At 29.3% G+C, this 21,619-nt stretch overlaps 1 protein-coding gene across 3 annotated transcripts in view; it reads right to left on the minus strand.

Moving 5' to 3' along the window:
• Positions 1-7,551: 7,551 nt before the first annotated feature.
• LOC129962896 (uncharacterized) overlaps positions 7,552-21,619 on the minus strand; it is a 109,885-nt gene continuing 95,817 nt past the window's right edge. For all 3 annotated transcript variants that reach the window (XM_056076898.1, XM_056076910.1, XM_056076905.1), the window contains 4 exons: positions 19,411-19,761; positions 17,822-18,167; positions 14,825-15,199; positions 7,552-10,769 (listed from right to left, as the gene is read on the minus strand). In XM_056076898.1, the coding sequence (XP_055932873.1) occupies positions 9,928-10,769; positions 14,825-15,199; positions 17,822-18,167; positions 19,411-19,761 (1,914 nt within the window). In that variant the 3' untranslated portion in view covers positions 7,552-9,927. The remainder of the gene's footprint in view (positions 10,770-14,824; positions 15,200-17,821; positions 18,168-19,410; positions 19,762-21,619) is intronic.

A 21,619-nucleotide genomic window follows, 5' to 3' on the forward strand; every position in this document is an offset into this window, starting at 1 on the left:
TCCCTATATATTTCTTTAAGTTGCCATTTAATTACTAGAATGTTTTTTAAACCAAACATCTTGTGTTTGATTCAGTAAATTGAAAAAACAATGATTTACATATACGCGGATGGGCAGCAATCTAGAGCCATAATAGATAAATAAAAATGAATATAAATTTAAGAAATTAAAATTTTATATATATATATATATGTGTGTGTGTGTGTGTATGTATATATATATATATATATATATCATTAATGGAATGGTTTGGGCATAAAGTGGTTTAATGGTTTGTCTCTATCAAGTCTCCAAAAATGGCCAGGGTATTTATAACCCCCCCCCCCCCTTGCTATCCTGTCGTTACCCTTCCAGATGATAGCAAAGTAATGTTTGCCATGAGGCTAAGTTTTCCTTCATTCAGTTCAGGATATGTGTGATGGACCATCTTATTAAAGCAGAGGTCTCATAATGCACACAACTAGGGCCACAAAAGATCTAACTTTGCCATTTTTAATAGTGTAGCCGTACAATATTGTGCATATATCAATCAATCGACCTTCAGAATGCTAGACAGGTTGGAGGGGGGCTTATGGTGATACCATACAATATTTTATGCTATTATAATGATTTGTCTCTATGCTGCCACCAAAAGCTATAACCCCCCCCCCCCTCCCGTCATACTTTTGGATGATAGAAAAGTAATGATTGTCATGGGCGAGGTTATTCTTCGTTCAATTCAGGCTATGTGTAATTATATTTTACATCCGATTGAGAAATCATTTTGCCATTAAAAAAAAGAAGATGGGTTATTTGATACATTTCACCTTCGCAAAATTAGTAACCAACCATATGCGTTATAAAATCATCTCATAGTATCTTTAAAATATATGTATAAAGGAAATATTTTTATAATTTTTTAAGTAGAAACATAGCTGTCACATGATAGTAACAAGGTTTTAATATTCTTTCTAACACTCTTTATAAAGTTCTCAATATCTTAAGCACTATATATTTTAATCGATATCTTAAGCTCCATTTACGGGCACTATCTGTTGCGCACGACCATATGAAAGAAATAATATTTATTCTTTAGCAAAATCCTTCAGCTGTCAAATAAAAATTGGTTTAAGTCGTAAAATCATTCTTTTTTAAGTTGATACTTAAATTAAATAAATTCGCATTTTCTGTTTACAAATTTGCCTTTGACATAGTAATATTTATAAATTGGCATATATTTTTGTCTTATCTGTAAGTTGCGACATGCATGGCAAAAGATAGTTCACAAAATAGACAGCCGCACTCAGAGCTACCAAATTGGGAGTCTTGAATAGTGTGTGCTCATTGGAAAGGACTTCTCAATATTTTAAAAATATTTTTAATTGAAAATAAATTTAAAATTTTTATAATTTTTTCCAAAGTCTATTTTTATAACACTTTAAAGATAAAAGAAATTAGTTTTTCAATAATATGAATTTTGTTTGGTAAAAATCTTGCTCCAATAGTGATAATTAAAAATATTTTTGTGTATATTTATGATAATACTTTTGATTGTTTTAACATGCACATTGCTTACATTGTGCATAAAGATAATATTAAACACACTTTTTATTACTTTCATGAAAGAATTATCGCTCCTATATAGATAAGAGAAATTTTTTTAAAAAAAATCGGAAAACAGAGAACCTAACTTAAAGCATTATTATGCTACAACGATTTTATAAATATTTTAATAATTAAGTGAATGTAATGAAACATATAGGAGCATAAATAATTAAAACAAATGATAAAGCAGTGATATTTTCCTAAGATTCGGTCATTCATGGAATTTGCATTTTTTATACGTGGGAACTATGGAAATAAAGTTTTTAAATTGAAAATAAAAATTGATTTTGAAAATATTGCTTTGAAAATAATTGCTCGTCGCTCCTTTTCAGCCTAGCTTGTATGGGCAGCTACCTAATTAAAATCCCGCCACTGTCCGTTTGCCCCACATTCGAATATTCGAAAAATCCCCAACTCATGTTAATAGAACTATTCGGACACAGCGAGCTTCCATTCAGCAGAAATTCCTACCACGAGACAAAATATTGCGACTAGTCGCCATAAAGCACGATAAACAGTTTGTATAATAACAAATTTAATTTTGTGTAATCCCACAGTTAACGGTAGTTTTTAGATGTGCACATTCTTTGCCTGCTTTTTTTTAAATATAAAACATAAAGCTAACATTTAAAAAATTTATAAAATAAATAAAATTGTTAATATTTTTAAACATATAATAGAATATTAAATTTCTTTTTCTTTTACCAATATAAAATATTTTATCAATTAGTTAATGAAGTATCTATACATAGTATAAAATGAAGTCTCCTGAAAGCGTCTATATGTTTGAAACACAAAAACTCGAGAAATAGTTAACGGATATTGGAGATATTTATACCATTTTGCAGAGCATTTATTTGGGAAGGTTTTAGTACATTAAAGTCATACCAAAATAAAAAAAGGAGTTTTGTAATTGCGATTTTAATTATTCCGCGCGCGCGAAAGCCTCAAACTGCGCATGTGCAAATAGCAAGAATTGTGGTATGCATAGGGGATACATTTCTTTGTTTACCTCTGTTAGTTAGTCAATCACATCAGAACGGTTGAACGGAATTGGATGAAATTTAGCACAGAGATAGGTTATAGTCTGAAATAGGACATAGGCTACTATTTATTCCGGTTAATTTTTTATTAATTAAAAACTAACTTTCCCGCCAAAATCCGTTTCTTTCTTAATCTTTCTGATCTGTTTCTTTCTTAAATTTTAATGTTTTTTGTAGTTAAATTTAAACAAAATGTTGAAAATAATGGTTCTGGCATTAAAAAAAATAATTAGAAATCTCAGATCTCATTGTTGCCATGTTCAATCTTTAGTATATATGCATCAAAGCATCTTCAAAATTTTTGCTCTATTTTGGACAGAAAAGAGAACAGGGAAGATTAATATCTTCAAAAGTGAAAATTTGACAAAAAAATGAATTTAAAGTGAGTAACAAAAAATACTTCTTGTGGTGTTCTAATTTTTTAATATACTATAATACTATTTTTGCAAATTTATAAAATGCGCTAAAGCACTATTGTAGTTCAATATGATTGAATATTATATATATATATATATATATATATATATATATATATATATATATATATATATATATATATATATATATATATATTATGTTCTCAACAATATCAATGACAGTAGATGCGAGACAGATTATTCAGATTAACTCAAATTTAATATTTTCATAAAAGTTTTAAATGCATTATACTAATAAAAATCATGATAACAATAGCATACATCAAAATTAAAAATAACAAACTTACTACATAACATTTAATTTCTTTTCAATTTAAGTCGGTGGTTTTTAGCTTATTTAACTTTTTGTTACGGGACTTGATATCTCACTGATTTTATTTTCAATATCATCGTTCGATGCAAAGGAATATCTTATCTTCAATTTCATCCGCAATACTGGTATTCAAAAACGTGCATTTTGAATTCCCGCAAATACTTGCAGAAGACTGATGTTTAGAATTATTCTTTTCTATCATCTCTTCAAAACATTGTTTCTTAGCAACTTCAGATAATTTTGGTCATGGTACATTCTGGACAGGAAAAAAAATTTATAAAAATAACAATATTTAAATGCAAAGCTTTTAAATAAAAATTTAACTTTGTACAAAAACTAATATTGATCCTTAAAAAGTTATTTTTCATGAAAATGTTTTAGGTAGTAAAAAGAAATTAAAAAGAAAATAGAACGCAAACCAACGGAAAACGATTTGAGTAGTGAAAGTTGAAATTTTAATTGCCATATCATCTTATAAATTAATTTATTCAAAAATATCATTCATTCGTTTTAAGAATGAAGAAAAGTAGTTTCAAAATGAAAACGAACTAATCACATCCTTTAGTCAAATTTTGAGGTTAAATATACTACAAAAAATTTAAATAAAACGTTGAAAAAATGAAAAAAAAAAATTTAAATTGTTTTTAGGGTACTGTGTAGTCTTAAAAAATTTGCGCAAAATACAAACGACGTAACCACGAGGATATTAAAGCAACGTAATGTTTAAGTACATACGTTAGTAAACGTTAAAGACGTGTACATGTGCTGTAAGTAACAATAAAATTTTCAGAATATCCAAGCCTTAATATTCTAACATAAAATAATAATTTCAGATGATGATTCATTTATGTTTATAGCAACTCTAATTTTATGAAATTTGCCTCTATAGGGGATACATTTACAAATTTAGCTTATTTGTGTTAAAGTTCTCTCCATTTTAGTTGCATTTTTTAAAAATTTAAAGTAGTATTAATAAAACAAATGGCGCTTCTAATTCTCACAATATTTATTCAAATAAAAATATCTTTCGATGAAATTTAAATAGTATATAAATATTTACTAAAGAATAGCTTTATTCAAAAATTATTTTCAGTGTAATGAATAAATGAAAGATTTACTTCCATCAATATTAGAGATCAAGAACGTATCATTAAAAAATACATAATTCCTTAAGTTCCTAACGACGCAAAGCACGGATATCTTGTAAACAGAATAAGAGAAGAGAAAAATGACACAACACAAGCACATTAATCACAAAGTTTATTCATGAATTCATTTACTTCAGTTGAAAAAATAATACAAAGAACTGAGGTAGGTTCAATAATATATATACAAAAAAGATACTCATAGCAATTGAGCAAAATAAATGACTTTTACAAAGCACAATTATGACCACATTTCGGTATTATGTTATATTTGTACCAAAGAAATCGTTGCACGAAATTATGCTCAGTGTTAGTTCTTGCACAGAATAACAGTCCGATAGCCCGTAACTAGCATGATATAACCGATAATTAAATTTAAAAATTATTTTTCGTAGAAACATTAGAGTTGGCAGTTCTAAAGTTAAGAATATTTAAAAAGTTTTCTATCGAAAACTCGACTCTGGTCTGAAATGACAGAAGAAAATTCGACTTATTTTCAATAAAAGAAAAAAAAAATGTTGTAGTAAAAATTTTAAATCTCAGGGAAAAAAATGAATCTTTATAAGAGAATTAAAAAAGAAACTGGTACTTAATTTCTGAAAACAAGAACAAAACACTGGGAATAATCTCGTTTTGAGCTTGCAACTGAGGATAACAATAATGTTACTAAATGTCTTAAATCATGTGCACTTATGAATGTTCATGTACGAAGTGAAATATAAAGAATGAGAAAGTGGAAAAATACTTTAACTGATGAGTGTAGATAATTTATTTGCATTCAAAGAAACGTTTTCAAATGATATGCTTTTACGGATGAAAGCTGAGTTTCACAGAAAAAACTCTTGATATGTTTCACCAGTACAAAAATTTCTAATCAATAATGACTGAAATCATTTTAATTTTACAAAAGTTCTTTGTAACGATCATAGACTGACGGAAATATCCACGATTTCACTACTTCAATAATTATTTGTTGTAAAATGAATTTTAATGACTTATAAAAAAATCTAACCTTTATTAGTTTTACATCAAATGTTATTTATTTGCTCATATTTCTTCCCTCTGGCATAATCACAGCAGTATCAGGTCCTATTACGATGCTTTGACGCATACCAAGACATCCATTCTCTCTGAGGTGCATTTTAAAATATATTATATTCACAAATCGAATTAAATGAAGAAATATTTACAACAACATTTTATGAAAGAAATAAAATGTAATATTTACATCGCTTTATTCGATTTCAGGGTATTTCATTTTGGTCGATTTTTCAAGAATTGCTGGTAGGAATATTTATTTGGTGATGTATTCATCTCTGAAAATGTCGCATAGTACATTATTATCCTTATTTTGAAATTTACATCATAATATTTTTACAACTTTTTGTATTATTATATTAAATTGAGATAACAGAATATTTATTTAAAATATTAACTAAGGGGGAAAAAAACCTGGGACTTGTGTATTATCGCAACCATGAATAAATTGCCAAATCTCATTCCTTTGTTTATCACATTCTCCGATAAAAAGTCGCCAAACTTCGCCAACATAGTTGTGATAATAAACAAGTACCGAAAAAACATGTAAATAAATTTCGCAAATCTAAACAACTTTACATTGATATAATAGCTCGATTTTTGAATCACGATTCCTCTAATATTTTTTATAAATTTTCTGGTGTGCTTGTATTTCAAAATATAAACTATATTTAATCCTTCGGCACTTATGTTAGACATTTTAGTCACTCTTAGTTAATATTTTTCTCCGTAAACAGATTTCAGTCCTTTAATCACATTCAACCACCTTCAAATCTCATTACGATTGAAAATCAGTTCGATATAGACGTTCTTTACTTAAAAAAGAGATAAATCTCATTATCACAAGGATTAAGGATACGTTTACAACATGGCAAGGACTACGATTCATATGTACGGTCATAACATTCAGGGTATTTTCTAATGAACTGTAGTAGTACATATATAATTAAAATTCAAACAGATCTGGTAGTTATTTAAGAAACTGTAGGATACTTTTACACATTCTAGACACATATTTCTAAAATTTAGTAGAACACCTTTGTATATATTACACATCAACGACACATATATATATAAAGTACATTTAATAAATAAATAGGCTTCTAAAAGCGATACCCCAGAGAACTAGCTAGGTTTAAATAAATAAAAATTTTCAAATTTGATTCAATTTTTATCTTTCTATTCGTGTTGAGTTTGATTTTTGAATATAAAATTTAAATTCTACAGCCATCAATGAAACGAACAAATTGCAGTCAACTTTCTTAAAATGTGAGGCAGATATAATTGATAACAAAAAAAAATTTCATTGGTAAAAATTTAATTTTAAATGGATGCTCAAAGTAACTTAGCTAATTTACTAGGTATAAAACAAAAGTTATAAAGCATGAAACACTTTCTAAATAGCAAGTACCAATTTAAAAGAGAATTCTACGAAAGGTGTCTTTATCAATATGAAAAAAACTGTATTTCTAATCAAATCTTCTTTTTTTTTTTTTGGTCTGCAAAAAATGCAAGGAATCTAGGAATTAGGGCGATTTTGATTGGAAATTTATTAAAAAATGAAAATTTCTAAAGACTACAACTATTTTATGCTTTTTCTACAAATGTTATTTCAGACGAGTCTGGACGCATTAACTTTAAGATGGAAGAAGCACCAAGGGTAATTATGCTCATTTTTTTTTTGTATTATATTTCGATCTTCGGTGATAAAAAAGAAGCTTCGAATGAACTGTATAGTTTCTAGAACGAAACTTTCATTCTTATGATCCTTCAAAATTTCAAAACCAAATTTTAACAGTTGTTCGCCTATAAAAGAAAACAAACGATGTCTGATTTATGTCTGACACTTTTTTAAACAGAAAGTTCCTTAATTTTTTTTCTTTTTTAGAACTTCTTTATAAAATTTTTTCTCAGTTTTATTAAGCACATTTACTCTGGAGAATTAAACATTTGCTGTTCTAGTAAAAAAAAAAAAAAAAAAAAAAAAAAAAAAAAAAAAAGCAAAATTGTTTGAAATAGAATTTACAATCTGCACCTTAAATGAAACATTATCAGACAGTCTTTAAAAAGCCTGTTCAGTAATTCGTTTGAATAAAATGTTATGAACAAAATTATTTTAAATTATAGTCCATTAAGGAGCTCTAATTTATATTGCTTTTAATGTATTTTAATACTTTTCATAGCATAAAAGATTAGCTTTGTATTCACATAATTTTAATTCCTCAGATAACTTTATATAATTATGTGTGATACAAATCAACTAGATTCAGAAATGCTGCTCATTCTTATTCTAATGAACAAGGAAGTCTCGGCAAAACTAAACAAAATTATGTTTTCCCTTAATTAATAACCTTTTCTGAAGATGTCTTTTAAAAAACGGGTTAAGTATTGCATAATACATTAAGAATTGAAGGCATTTTAATGGCATATATCATAAGGTTTTCTTACTAAGTTTGCACATAAAACAATCTTCTGCAATTTACACACGAAAGAATATTTAATGGCTGCTAAATATACTCCGAAATAAGATGTCGATATCATTCAAGATACCAACAATTTCGGTTAATAAACTTTTCAAATAGCTCATAACAAAATGTTAACCAAAAGAAAATTCTAGATAAATATAAGGTTTCATTCTGAATCAAATCTTAGCTTTCTATTTGAAGCTTTGCAACCAAAGCACAACAAAAAGAAGCTATATTTTTATTCCCGTAGTTTTAACCCACAAAATGGCAAAAACATTCATTATCTTCTTATCAGTTAAATTTGAAAAAAAGTTACAAATTGTGTATTGAATATTATGTTTATAATTAGTATATAATAATTAGAGTAAATATATCGAATTTCAATTCGACTAGTTCTTTTGAGTAAAATGTAATGATTAAAGATTTTTAATGGAGTAATTGGACAATTCATATTAATTTCTCTTTTTAAAGATTAGCAGTACTTTTGCTTTTAAAGGGTTTAAGAAAAAAATTCATCAAGGTTTTTTTATTTATTTATTTATTTATGAAAGAAAACTCAGATAAGAAATGTGTAGTATTATTGACAGTTTAATAAAATTTAAATTTTTTTTAACATAAAATTTTTTTAAATTCTTGCATTCAACTGAGAAATGTGTGATTGTCAAATATCAATACCCAATGGAATATTTAATATCGAGATATTAAATAATGACTCTTAATTTTTGTTTCAATTCGGACGTTATTTCTTTTTATAAAATAACATCTATTGTAATCAAAGTAAAAAAAAGCTTACAATTTTTTAAAGACAACATGAGTTGTAGAATGATATTTCTTTCAATCACAATTCTAAATCCAATTTTTTTAGACTAAGAAAAGATTCTTTAAAATGATTTTTAAATTATACGATAATTTGATAATGTCTGCTTAATTTGTTAAAATATCTGGAAGCCCTTTGAAAACTAAATGCAAAAATCTTTTTTATATAAAAAATATAAGAAACAAAATTTATTTTTGTTAACCCAGCTTCAGTGACCTGTAGATATATAACGGAGAAATAAACGACTATATGATTATCTAAAATTTGATTATCCAGTCTCGCTGAAATTATTTACTGCTACTATTAAGAAAAATAATCGAATACCTAAACCATGTTAAACTAATATCACTTCACGATAGAGATGCTCAAACCCGCTTAGCATTGTAGAAACTAATCAGAAATTAAACATTTACTGCTTAATTATCTATTTTCTTTAATCTTTAAATTCATATTTGAAAAAAAACAAACAGTGTTACACTTAAAATTTAAAATAAATATTAAAATAATGTTTTTTTTTAAAAAAAATTAAGCATTTAAAACTTAAATAGCTACAAACTTTCCTTTCAAACCAGGGACAAATGAATTTGTTTATAAGTTCAAGTCAAGTTTTCTATGCATTTCAAGTTAAAACTTGTACATAGGTATTACATAATTCTGTTATGTACGACTAATTTCTCTGAGAAAAAGAATGTAAGCACCAATATGTTTTGATTGAACTAGTATAAATCTATTTCCCATTTTTTTTAATTCCTTAACACTCAATATACGCCGCGTTTGTTTTTTTTAAAAATTCTAACATCAACGTTTTTATCAACCATTCACTAATAATAATGATGTTATTTCTTCATTCGGTACATAATACTCATACAGCTTTGTCTGCCCTCATATCACTGTTGCACATCTAACAGGAGAAAAACAATAGAAAATTTCTATTTCTTGTGACAACACCATTCGAATCAGCTGCAACTGTGCTATAAGGACTCGTCTACTTACAACAAGCTTCAACCGGCCAGCGACTGGCAGCTTATTGACCTCCGAAGGACATGATTGAAGTTGCGCGCATTTCTGATTGATATGCGTTATGGTTATACAGGAAAATCTGGTGGCAAGTTGCCACGTCTTTCTTGGGCGAGGTGCCATTCCATCTCTAGATACCTATCCACACTACTTCGTCCGTGGGAATTGGAAAGTACAGAATACAAACTGCTACTGCTTCGGTGCTTGTGGCTTCTAACCATAGCTCTGCGTGGATCCATGGACATAGATGCTGCATAAGCTTGTTGGTGCCGGGATGGTGGCATAGGCAAGAGACGGCTCCTAGCAATTCTTTCGGGTGGTATGGGAGGTGGCACGGCCCTTTCCCTTTCGCATACGAGGTCGTACATAATCTCCTCGTAGACATGGTGCTCTGCAGATGCTGCGTATGATGAAGCAGAGGCCACGCTGCGAGCATCTATTTCTTGTTCCATCAAGGAACCAGTGGAGGCCGGTCGACCTGCCGACCTCATACCCGTTGTCCTCCTGTACCTTGGGAGGATTGTTTGGTGTATCATGTCAACGGACGGGTGATTGCTGGATGCACCTGATGCACTGGGTAGCATTTGGGATGAATGTTCGACAGGTGCACGATAAGGAATAACTCTGCTGGAACGCGAAATAGCCTCCTCCATGCGAAAGTCTTCTATCATTTCCAAGACACGAATAGCAGCTTCTGTCAGTTTGGAATCAGTTGCATGGTGCTGCTGTCTGTGATGCCTAGAGAGTAATTTGGTAGCAGTCCGCGTCGATCGCGATGCGTGTCCGGGAACACCGTATATTTGCTGCTGTTGGCTTCTCATATCGCCTTCAACGGAGTGGGCCGATTCGCTTCTTTTTCTGTACAAGGAACTTAAATGGCTTTCGCTGAGGGGTTCGGCGCACTTTGAAGCTGCAAGAATATCAAAATTGAAAATTACTGCACAGATAAATTTAGAAAAAAAGAATTTAAAGGAGAAAGAGAAGCAATATATGAATATGAAAAAATAATGGGCAACTTAAATAAAGCTTTATTAAGAAAATTTGTAAAATTTGGTCTAAAATTTTCAATAAAGAAATTTTGGATTTGAGATGGTCAATAATAAAATATGGAATATTTCTAGTAAAATGCAATTCCCGTGCATATGTACGTATATTACCAGTAATCAAAACAAATCAATTTATATGCAGTTAATTTCTGTCTCTGCCATTAAGAAAGATGAATGCGTATATTTGCCTTATAGCTACCACTATTGGTACATATATATAGCTTAGAGTGTTGGAATGTGTACCTTGATTGATTTTTTCAAAAAAATTAATTAAAAATGAAGCGAAATTTTGGTGTTTTTCAGTAATTATTCCCGAAAATACGACAGTATCAAAATAGTTTTTATATCGTCTTAAAATCCAAAGAGTTATCATTTCAATGATACCCATCTTTTGCCTTATATTCTTTCTATTTTTTATCTAATTCCAAAAAAATCTATTTTCAGCGTCTATTTCAGCAATATTTTTCTTTATTGAAGTGAAAATCAAATCTCTTTTATTGTTGTCGCTAATATTTCATCTTGGCATTTTTTTTCTATTGTTGAGGACCGAGATTTGCAGATTCAGCTTATTTTTTCACGTAGAATTGCCTTCAGAATAAGAAATATTTTTAATAAAATTTTACAGTTTTGTTGTATTTATAATCCAACTTCAGAATCAAACAATGATAAAAAAAAAAAAAAACTTTTAATGCGCTTCTGTTTTTAAATATTGATGTTCTTTCGTGTGATATAGTTGAATGTCTAAAATATAGATTAAAAAAAATAGGGAATATACGTCGCATAATGAACAGGATGGTATAAGACTTCTTTAAGTAGTGCGAGTTTATTAAAATTCGAAGTTCAAAATTTTTTGCCGAGGAGGCTATTTGGACCAAATCACATAAAATATTTAATCAGAATTTCTAGCATCATTAATCTCGGCGAAACAAATTTGTCGCTAAAGGTGGTTGGTTACAAAATAATAATAATAATAATGAACAGAAAATTCACTTCACACTGCCGTTATAGCTTCAAAATTAAAAATAAGTAAAAAACAATAATAAATCTAGTTATCTGAAATCTCGGAAAGGATTAAGATTAATATCCAGTTTCTTGCCAGCAGACAAAATCGTGAAAGCATCGAAAAATTCTTCAAAAATCCGTTATTTTCTAATATGGATAAAAAAAAAAAAAAAAGGAACACGTGGCTTTTAAGGCTGCAATGAAATTATCAGAATGATCACATTTAACGAGAATTCGCCCACACACACAAAAAATTATCTTTCACAAACGAATATTATTTTTAAAAGGGCTCGAAATTTTTTGATTAGACAGTTTCGATTTCAGATAACGGAAGAAAAACTTACTCTCTCTATTCAATTTGCAATATTTGATCAAGATTCGCTGTTTAAAAAGTATTAAAACCTGTAGTTGGTACTTTATATGCACTAATAGATAACTCTATATGCATATATATTATTACAAGACTTTAAATATTTTATCAATTTCTTTTTCAAATAAATAAGATTGCAGCTTTTCTGAATCAAAAATGGAAATAAAGGAAAAGTAATAATGAGCATAAACATTTCTCTATATTATACTTTAATATACTACATTTATATTATATTGCCGTTTATTTTGAAAGTGGGCAAGTTCATTTTTGAAAAAAAATGGAGATAATGGCAGTTATAGATAAAACTTGTTATGATCTTTTTATGCGCAAAAAATATATATTTAGATTCTAGTATTTGGGAGATGGAAGTTTTAGCTCTTAACAGTATTGAAAATCTGTTTATTTTGAAAGTGGTGCAAGTCCATCATTAGATTGAAATTATAGTTGACTGCATATATTACGGCAAAATTTAGCACCGGTTGCTCTATGGTGAAGCAAATGTGGCCGTTTGACATCATGTCTGATATCTAGGGTGTTTCTTTGATCTATTTTTGATATTGAAAATCGGTGGTTGTACAGTATTTTATAAATAATAAAAGGTATATTTTAATTTTGTGAGTCGAAAATAATGTTTACTTCCATCACCAATTATTCAATCCAGTGACAACGAAATAAATATCATTGATCACAAATTTTTATTGTCAGGACATTCATGTGTATCGAACGATCGTGATTTTGGAGTGGAACTATCCAGTAACTATTCAAACCCGAAACCAGTTCCTTGCATATTCCCAAGGATTACTATAAAGTAATACAAAATTGTCGAAAACATAATAAATTTTTAGTAGAGGAAATTAAACATGGAAATTTATTTTCAACTCAACCTCTGGAAAAAGCGGTTTTAAAAAGAAAGAAAAATACCGATGGAGAAACCGTGAATTGATTAACTATATACTGAATCAGATTTACAAGGGGTTCACCATACAAAACTTCGATAGAACGAGATTTTGAATTATCGATTTGTCAAAACAACGAGGAAGGTAAATAATTCCAAGTAATTTCAGAAATATAAAATTATCTTTTATGTAAAAAAAAAGGAGATTTATTACATCTGAAAAATACAAGGATATGATGGATTTATTACCATATATACCTCCCGTTCATCATGATTTTTTTTAAATGTTAAATCTTAAATAAAATTCAAATTGATTATTCCTACGTATAAACTGAAATATATAATTTCATTGAAATTCTTAATAAAACTGAATTGTTTGTTGTTATGTTATATTTTTTACTCGAATATTCTTGGTTTTGTTTCCCTTTTTATCAAATGAATATATATTTATAAAAATTTGAATAGTATTTTGTTTTAATTCTTAAAAAAAAGGCTGATGCAACTGAAATATTATTTCCCAATTAAATGAACGATTGCAATAATTCTTTAATTTTGAAAATGAGGCAAATTCATTTAGTTATAATGGATCTCTTATTTTTTTTTTTTTAGTCAGCACTGTAAACACTGTTGGATTATAAACCTACATTATCTGGTACCACAAAATAAAAAAAAATGTATCTATTAATACTTACCAATGTTTTTAAATTTATTGAAATGCAAACCTTTAAATATCTCGCAATAACAAAAAATGGACTTGCTCTATTTTCAAAATAAACGGCTTATATATAAGCATTATTTTATGTGAAGCAGAATGCAGTTTCGAAGACAGTGAAGAGACTTTCGATTTCGTGACGTCGTTTAATTTCATCTTGGAGAAGCACGCATTATATACAAGCAGGAGCGACGAGCAATACACAACACAGAAAGAAATGAGGGAAAAGCTCTTGAACATTTTATCCCTGGTCTTATATAACCTGAGATATTGACAGGGAAAATATTTCTCCATAGTGCTTACTGGACATTTTTCTATCCCTTCACGCGGAGCATGTGAAAGTGCAAATGTAAGAATTTGTAAAAAGCTTCTCTTGAATTTATTAAGTAGAGGAAGTGGAATTGGATCAGGAAATAAGAGAATATTTTAGAATGAAGTTACTATCGGTTAAATTAAGATAAAACTTTGGGAATTAATTTGGATTTAAATTAGAGTTTAAAATATCATTACATAAATACATACATATTATATATATATATATCCCTGGAAATTCGATGCATTATCTGTACAATTGAAAAATTCAAGGAGTTCATAGAAAATATTCGAAGTTTTATCTGCGAACTCTAACGTACAATTTACATTTGGTGCTTGCGTCATGAGCATTCTGAAAGATTCGGTTATTGTGCAATCATGGGGAGGGTAACGGACTCAAATGATACAAAGTTGCGATATTCAAATATTTACAAAAGACAAAATTTGTCAACCACATCATTTGGCACCATACAAAAAATTATGGCAACAAGGTGAAGATAATATTAATTACCATAGTATTGCTATAATATCATTTGATAATAAAAAATAACGATATGCAACATATTTTTTAATTTCTGCTTCATTATATTTTCCTTTACAACGATAATCACAAGCTTTTTGAAATTACCTGAAACGAGTTGGAATCTCGCACACCTGGTCTTCTCTTCCAACATCGTAACGTAATTGTTACCGGGAGGAAATTCTTGAATGCTCTCTAGGTCGTAATACTCGACGCCACTTAACAAAAAATCCGAGGAACTTTCACCACCCCCTTCTTGATCAATGTCCTCTCCTCTGCAGCTCTCTCTGGAACTCCTGCCATCCCGAACTGTGAATGTGGATTCGGAAGATGAACTTGTACTACGAAACGGATACGGTCGACACTGCTCTCTCCAGTCATCGTCTGGCACTGTACGAGGGGACAGATCGCTATCTCGAAAAGTACTCGAAGTCGCAGAAGAAGGAATGGAATCATTTGGCGAGCGCTGTGCATCTGGACGATCTATAAAGAGATTTTTAATATTTGTTAAATTTTACTCATTAGTATTTTTTTTATATAAACATATAAAACAAGTAAATACTATTTAATGTATTTATTTTTGTATAAATAGCAGACGAGGAGACAGGAATGCATTGCCTTGGTTAAATATATACATGATCTTACTGAGAAATAGTCCAAAGCAATGTATATGAAATTTTATTTTCCTTTTATTTTTTTCCTGCTGAAAATTTTATTTATGGAAATGAAAATCAAGCCCTTGAAATATACGTCTTACAGAAGTTATCTATAATTCGGGCACTTTAAGAATAAATTATTACAAATGATCTATTCTATCATCTAATGCAGTCAAATAGTAATTAATATAATAGAAAAAAATTGGTTTAATATATTTGTAAACAAGCTTAAAGAAAGGTCTTACGACTGTCATAAACAGTTCAGAGAGAAATCTGTGTTATGAAAATGGCAATGCATTGCCGTTTGCATTGGTCTTATGGTTAGATTACGTTTTTATCAAGCAATATTTCACAAAGATTAATTATCTCATATTCATTCGATAATCAATGGAATTTATTGAACTAACTAGCGAAATTCTGTTTAAAAAATATTCAACATTTCTGACTAAGGTTATGGGAAAGGTACTCAGTCAAAATAAGTGAAACGAAATAGAAAAATATTATTTCTGTAATATATTATTCTATATTATTACGGAATTATTTTTACGGAATATTATTTTTATTACGGAAGTATATGTCATTTGCAATACAATACTAAAAATCCTGGCAAGGTTTATTTTTAGGGGGGGGGGGAACCCTTCAGTCTTCTTAACTCTATAAACACCATATACAAGGAATTTGGTACTTCGAACTTTTGAATTCAAATTCTTTGATATTTTGGCTTCTTAAATTTCCTATTGGCATAACGCTAAAATATCTTTCATAATTCGAATTTATCTTGGTTAATTTGAAGCTGAAACCAAACATTGTTTTATTAATGATTTGATCTGATCTAATCTGCTTTTATTTCTGATTGTATTTCTAATCTAAATTTAGTATATCCTTACAATCTACCCTAAGTGAATAAAAGTAAAAAAAAAAAAAAATTAAGATCCTTAGTTCACTCCAGAGCATTAGTGATATTCAATATATTCCACCAAAATAACAATACTTTTTTCCACTTTTTTGAAACATTTGCATGGCTGCAAATTATGTTGTTTATTCTGATGTTTCGTTGTGCAATGGTAGCATTAAAATAGGATACAATGTTTGCTTATTTATAGAAATTTAAATTGTAATTGTTAGTCATTGAAAATTTAAATTCGAGTTCATATGTTTCTGAAAGTAGAGATTGCGAGACGGTCAACCACTTTTAGTATTTGGCTCAAAATTTGATAGGTATCGACACTATAAATGTTAAATCTGTATACGAAATTTTATCCATCTAGACTTCTTCGTTTTGTAGTTATCGTGTTAACTTATATTCGAAGATGCAGATAGACAGACTTACTATGAACAGATTTTGCTCAACATTTGATAGAAATTTGCAAATTTGGTCTGAAAATCATATACAGTCGTATTTAATAAAATATTCTTGAGAACACTAATATTTTAAATAAAAAAAAAAGTTCTCCTCTTTTGTAATTACAACTGATTAAATTATGAAAATTTGGATATTTCTATTCAATAAAAAGGCGCGATCTTAGATCTCTCCATCGACCGTCTTGAAGAAAATACGCCAATCAGCGCTTGGACTTTCCCCAAGATTGATTGTCTAAATAATAAAATGATTATCTTAAAATAATGATGTGCAAAGTTTTATGACTCGGTCAGGTTTAATCGCAGAATATTGAAAAATAATTTAGATTGTCAAGATAATTAATAGAATATGATTTATAGGATCGAAAGACTGTATAAAATTTAGATTTCATAGTTGTTTTCAGAAGTAAAGTTATTGATTGAAATAAAATATTATTTACAGCATTTAAATCTTTTTGAAGGTAAAACTGAATTTTATGATGAATCATACATTTTTGTTGAATAATTCTTTGAAATATTGCTTAAATTATATTTAAAAAATCCTTTTCGGTATACACATAAGATTACAATGCTAAATCATTCGATTTCCTGTAGTCATATTTTTTTTAAAATATGTTTGGTTCCAGCAAAAAAGTTCTTATTTATTGAAGTTTTATCTCTTCCATTTCAAATTCAAATTTAAGTCTTACGGCAGTTGACAGGAAATTTGAGAGATATATATAACACAATGAACAAAATATCAAAAAATCTTTAATTCATATTATATTGCATTATAATATGAATTAAAGTGTTATCGAAATTTGGGGTTTAAAAATCTTTGTTATGACGACATTGCTCGCATCTATTACTGAATGCGAAAAAAAAATCGATTTCATATATATATATATATATCATTTATTAAAACTGTTACATATCAAGTTATTCTTCATTATCTTTCTTATTTTTTTATATTTTTACACTCATTTTCAATGTTTTTCGAATCTCTTTAATTCGAATCTTTATTGTGGCTTTGGAAGCTACAATTAATCAAGTTTCTCACAGTCAAACAAATACTTATTTATTATTTCACCTTTTGATGCCTTATTTTTACCTTTACGCAGTGACTGCCTCAAGTACATTAGGTGATCTAGATTGACATCATTCATGGCTGAACTCGACGGAACATGCCTTGGCGACCTGTCCATCGCTTTGAGTTTCCCTGTGATGGATCGGGTCCCCATCTTAATCTTGGAAGATTTACCCTCTTGCCCGTCCAAACTTCGAGGTCTACCGGATGTAGTCGACGAATCTGAAGCGCTGACATCAGACGCACTTCGACGTACCTCTGGTGCACTCAAACTGTCGGACACTTCTGGTGTTGCGCACAGGCTCTTGTAGCCGCTGTCGATCGAATTGGAACCTGCATAACCGATCGATTCCGGATCACTGCTAGCAACCTGGGATGAAGAATAATTCGGTGGTAAGTTAGAACTTGCAACAATTTCATTATTTGCATATGCATATAAAAGAATAACTAGTTTTCAAAGATAAAATTCTTATTTCAAAAGCTTTTTTTGAAAAACATGTGGAAAGGTATTTATCATGCAAATAAGTGACAGATAGCTTAATGCTTGAAGTGTTCTCAGAATTATCCGGATATAATAATTATTAGAATTCTAATTTTAATTGCATTTGATAATTAAGATGTCTAAGTGTGTCATTATACCATCTATTCAAGCAAGCGAGTTTTAATATTTCCCATCAGAAAAATTTTAGACTGTCTTTTCTTATAAATGTCAAATCCTTAAATTGAAATTGCCAGTATCAGTCTAGAAACTTTGTATTTCTCTTACGATCAAACATAGAGAGGGAATTACAAGCAGCATTTACAAATATGCACCAAATGTTGACACTAAGAATGCTACCAATCCGAAATTCAGAATAATTTATTAATTATTATTGATAAGGTTAAAGGCTCTGGAATCCCTTAAAAGGACACACAGCTAATAAATCTTAATATTTTTTTTGAAAATTGTTTCTAGTTTTTTCTGAACAATTTAAAATAATACGCGTTAAAAAATTTAAGAAATAATACTAAAATAGGATGTGTGTTTTTCAGACTCAGGGAGTCTCTAGAAAGTGGGAATTCATCAAAATCTAGGGTTGAATTTTTTAATGATTAAAAAAACTTTTACTTTCCATTAGAATACAAAAGTTGACATCACTAATTAATACCATCATAACATCACAATTAAAGCGTATGTCATTGATTTTATTATAAACACGAAGTAAAGTACGATAGGAAACCATCGTTTTCTTTCATATGTAACTTTTTTTTAATATTATTCTTTTCTTTTAAAAAATTCAATATGATCAGCTGTAAGGCGTGAGTAATGAGATAGTAATACTCTAATATTTAATAACATCATCTACTTAATATCAGCGAAAAAAATATTAATCTTAAAGGTAGTTGACAATATTTTTTTAATATATGGAAAAAGATTTTAATAAAGTACAAAGGAGGAAAGTCGATTACAAGTGCAGATTGCAAAGTTAAAACTACTTTATGATCTGCACTTCTAGTTAAAAATTTCAGAAAGGAAAAGAACCCCAGAAATTAAGTTACGCTTTTCACCTATTTTATAGTCATGTAGACAGGCTAACAATAATATTGCAAGAAATGAATCGAACAAAACTAACTTGTTGTTGTTGATGTCTGTGTGCTCGATGCGTTCTGATCCTCATTTGCTCTGGTTTTCTTTGTCTTCCACGGTACCTGAGTTGCTGATAGACAATGTCCAGGTCTGAGTCATCTGAATCCGGATTGGAACTGGCCAACACTCCTATGGTATCCAATAAAGGATTGGATGTAGGATTGATGGAAGACGTAACCGGCGTCATCGGATTACTACTACTTGGTGAGGAATCCTTCTGAATTCGAGGCAGAGATGTATCAAGTTGTACCTTTGGGCTTTCTGGAGTCTTGTCTGAAGATGGAGGAGTCGATTTGGCAGTTGGTACTTGTGGAGGTACAGGTGTATGTTTAGGAGGCTTTAAAAGAAAAGGGAACTATTAATTTTTTAATGAAATGCATATTAGAAATTTCATAAATTTAAATGGTTTTGATATGTTAATCATAGATTCAATGAAATATAGATATGGCCACAAAAAATACATAAAAAAGCATAAAAAGCAGATAATTTTCAGCTGAAATACAAAAAAAAATATTTTTGTATTTCAGCTGAAATAAATCTGGGAAAGTAAAAAAAAAAAATAAATAAAAATAAAAAAAAAAATCTGAGAAGAAATCTATTATTTTACTTTAGTAATAAGAGGAAACGATTTATTGATGTATTCATAGAAAAGTACTCTGATTTTGTTATTAATTGTCAAATAAAATTCAGATCATAAATTATAACGAATAAATACTCTTCATACATCCAAATAAGTAATCCAAAAGTAGAAACATGAATAGAGTAAATCAAGATTATTTGAGAGTTATGCTTAAAATAACTAAAAATTAAACAAAAATGGATTTTACAATTTCGGTTTCAATTATAAGAAATATTCTCATTGACTAAATACATATGGAAATTATAAATTATTAATTTCTTGCAGCAAATAGGTTTTATCAAAGCTACATTTTACAGCCAAAATATTATAACCATCTGTCGAAAAGTTTGGTGGTCCACTTCACATTTACACAACAGCTTAAATATGTACTAATATGGACTCCATGAGTTTGTAGCATGATCAGGAAACAAAGCATACCAAACGTCTCAGAAGGCCTCTTGACTCGCGAAAACTACATAGGGGTAATCATGAACTCAGAGCAGCCGTCTCATGATATCAATAAGACAAAGATCAAGCGACTTTTGCTAGTATACAGTAGATAGAATTCTATGTCATTACCTGAAATTACGAATGCGATCGTGTCATTTTGGTAAGGGACATTGTGTTGTTGGAAGTGTGAAATACAAAAGCAGATGGCATGCACAGATGTATTTAGTCCATATAAATATTTAGGTTCAGCAGACATTTTATAGTCTATGATGACCTTGTAATACAAGTATTGGTGGTCTATTTGGAAGTCTTACCACAGCATAATTAATCCGGTATCAATGTGAAATGTAATAGATTAAACCAGAAACAATCAAAGAATTCTAGTCTTATCATCGATATAAATCAAGATAAGGCTGGTTTGTTTGATAACGCAGCATTTTCCCATAGTGCAGCGATATAATGGCGATGCTCACGTGCCTATTGTAAGCTGAAAATCCAATCAATAATGGAACGTTGAGAGGACTGGCGGTAGAGGAACTCCATAGCTAACAACATCCACTTAATCTTTGTATTTTGAAACATTTCTATTTTATTCTGTAATAAACTTTTCGACTACTCAAGCAATGGAGCACATGTTGCACTAAATCAAACGTGACTACTCTTTAGCTTTGACTAATTTATTTCACCGTCACAAATTCATTTTTTATAGATACTTAATACCACAGCATGAGAAAAGTTATCGATCTCCAAAGTTTTCTAAATTTTAATTTCAAGGTATAAAACTATCACGATCAAATTCTCTTAAATTAAGGCTTTTAGCCATAACGAGAGCAAAACATTTCTACTTTCTTGCTAACAATTTTAAAGTTAAGACATGCACTTAACATCACCAGACAAGTAGCAATAGTCATTGTGTTTTGTATGTATATGAAAGAATTTAAAAAAAAATGTGTTTCCATTTCTAAGAAAATTTTCCGATTGGCATCGTCTGCTGAAGAAAACAGTAAATATTGTTGAAAAAAAAAAGCCTTTTTAAATGTCAGATAAAAAAAACCTGAAATCCATTATTGAAGAATCTTGCTTGGGTCTATCTTTTACGAAGCAGCTTTCTCTCCAAATAGCTTAA

The sequence above is a fragment of the Argiope bruennichi genome, chromosome 1 (genome assembly GCF_947563725.1).
Source record: "Argiope bruennichi chromosome 1, qqArgBrue1.1, whole genome shotgun sequence".
In the NCBI taxonomy this organism is placed as follows: domain Eukaryota; kingdom Metazoa; phylum Arthropoda; class Arachnida; order Araneae; family Araneidae; genus Argiope; species Argiope bruennichi.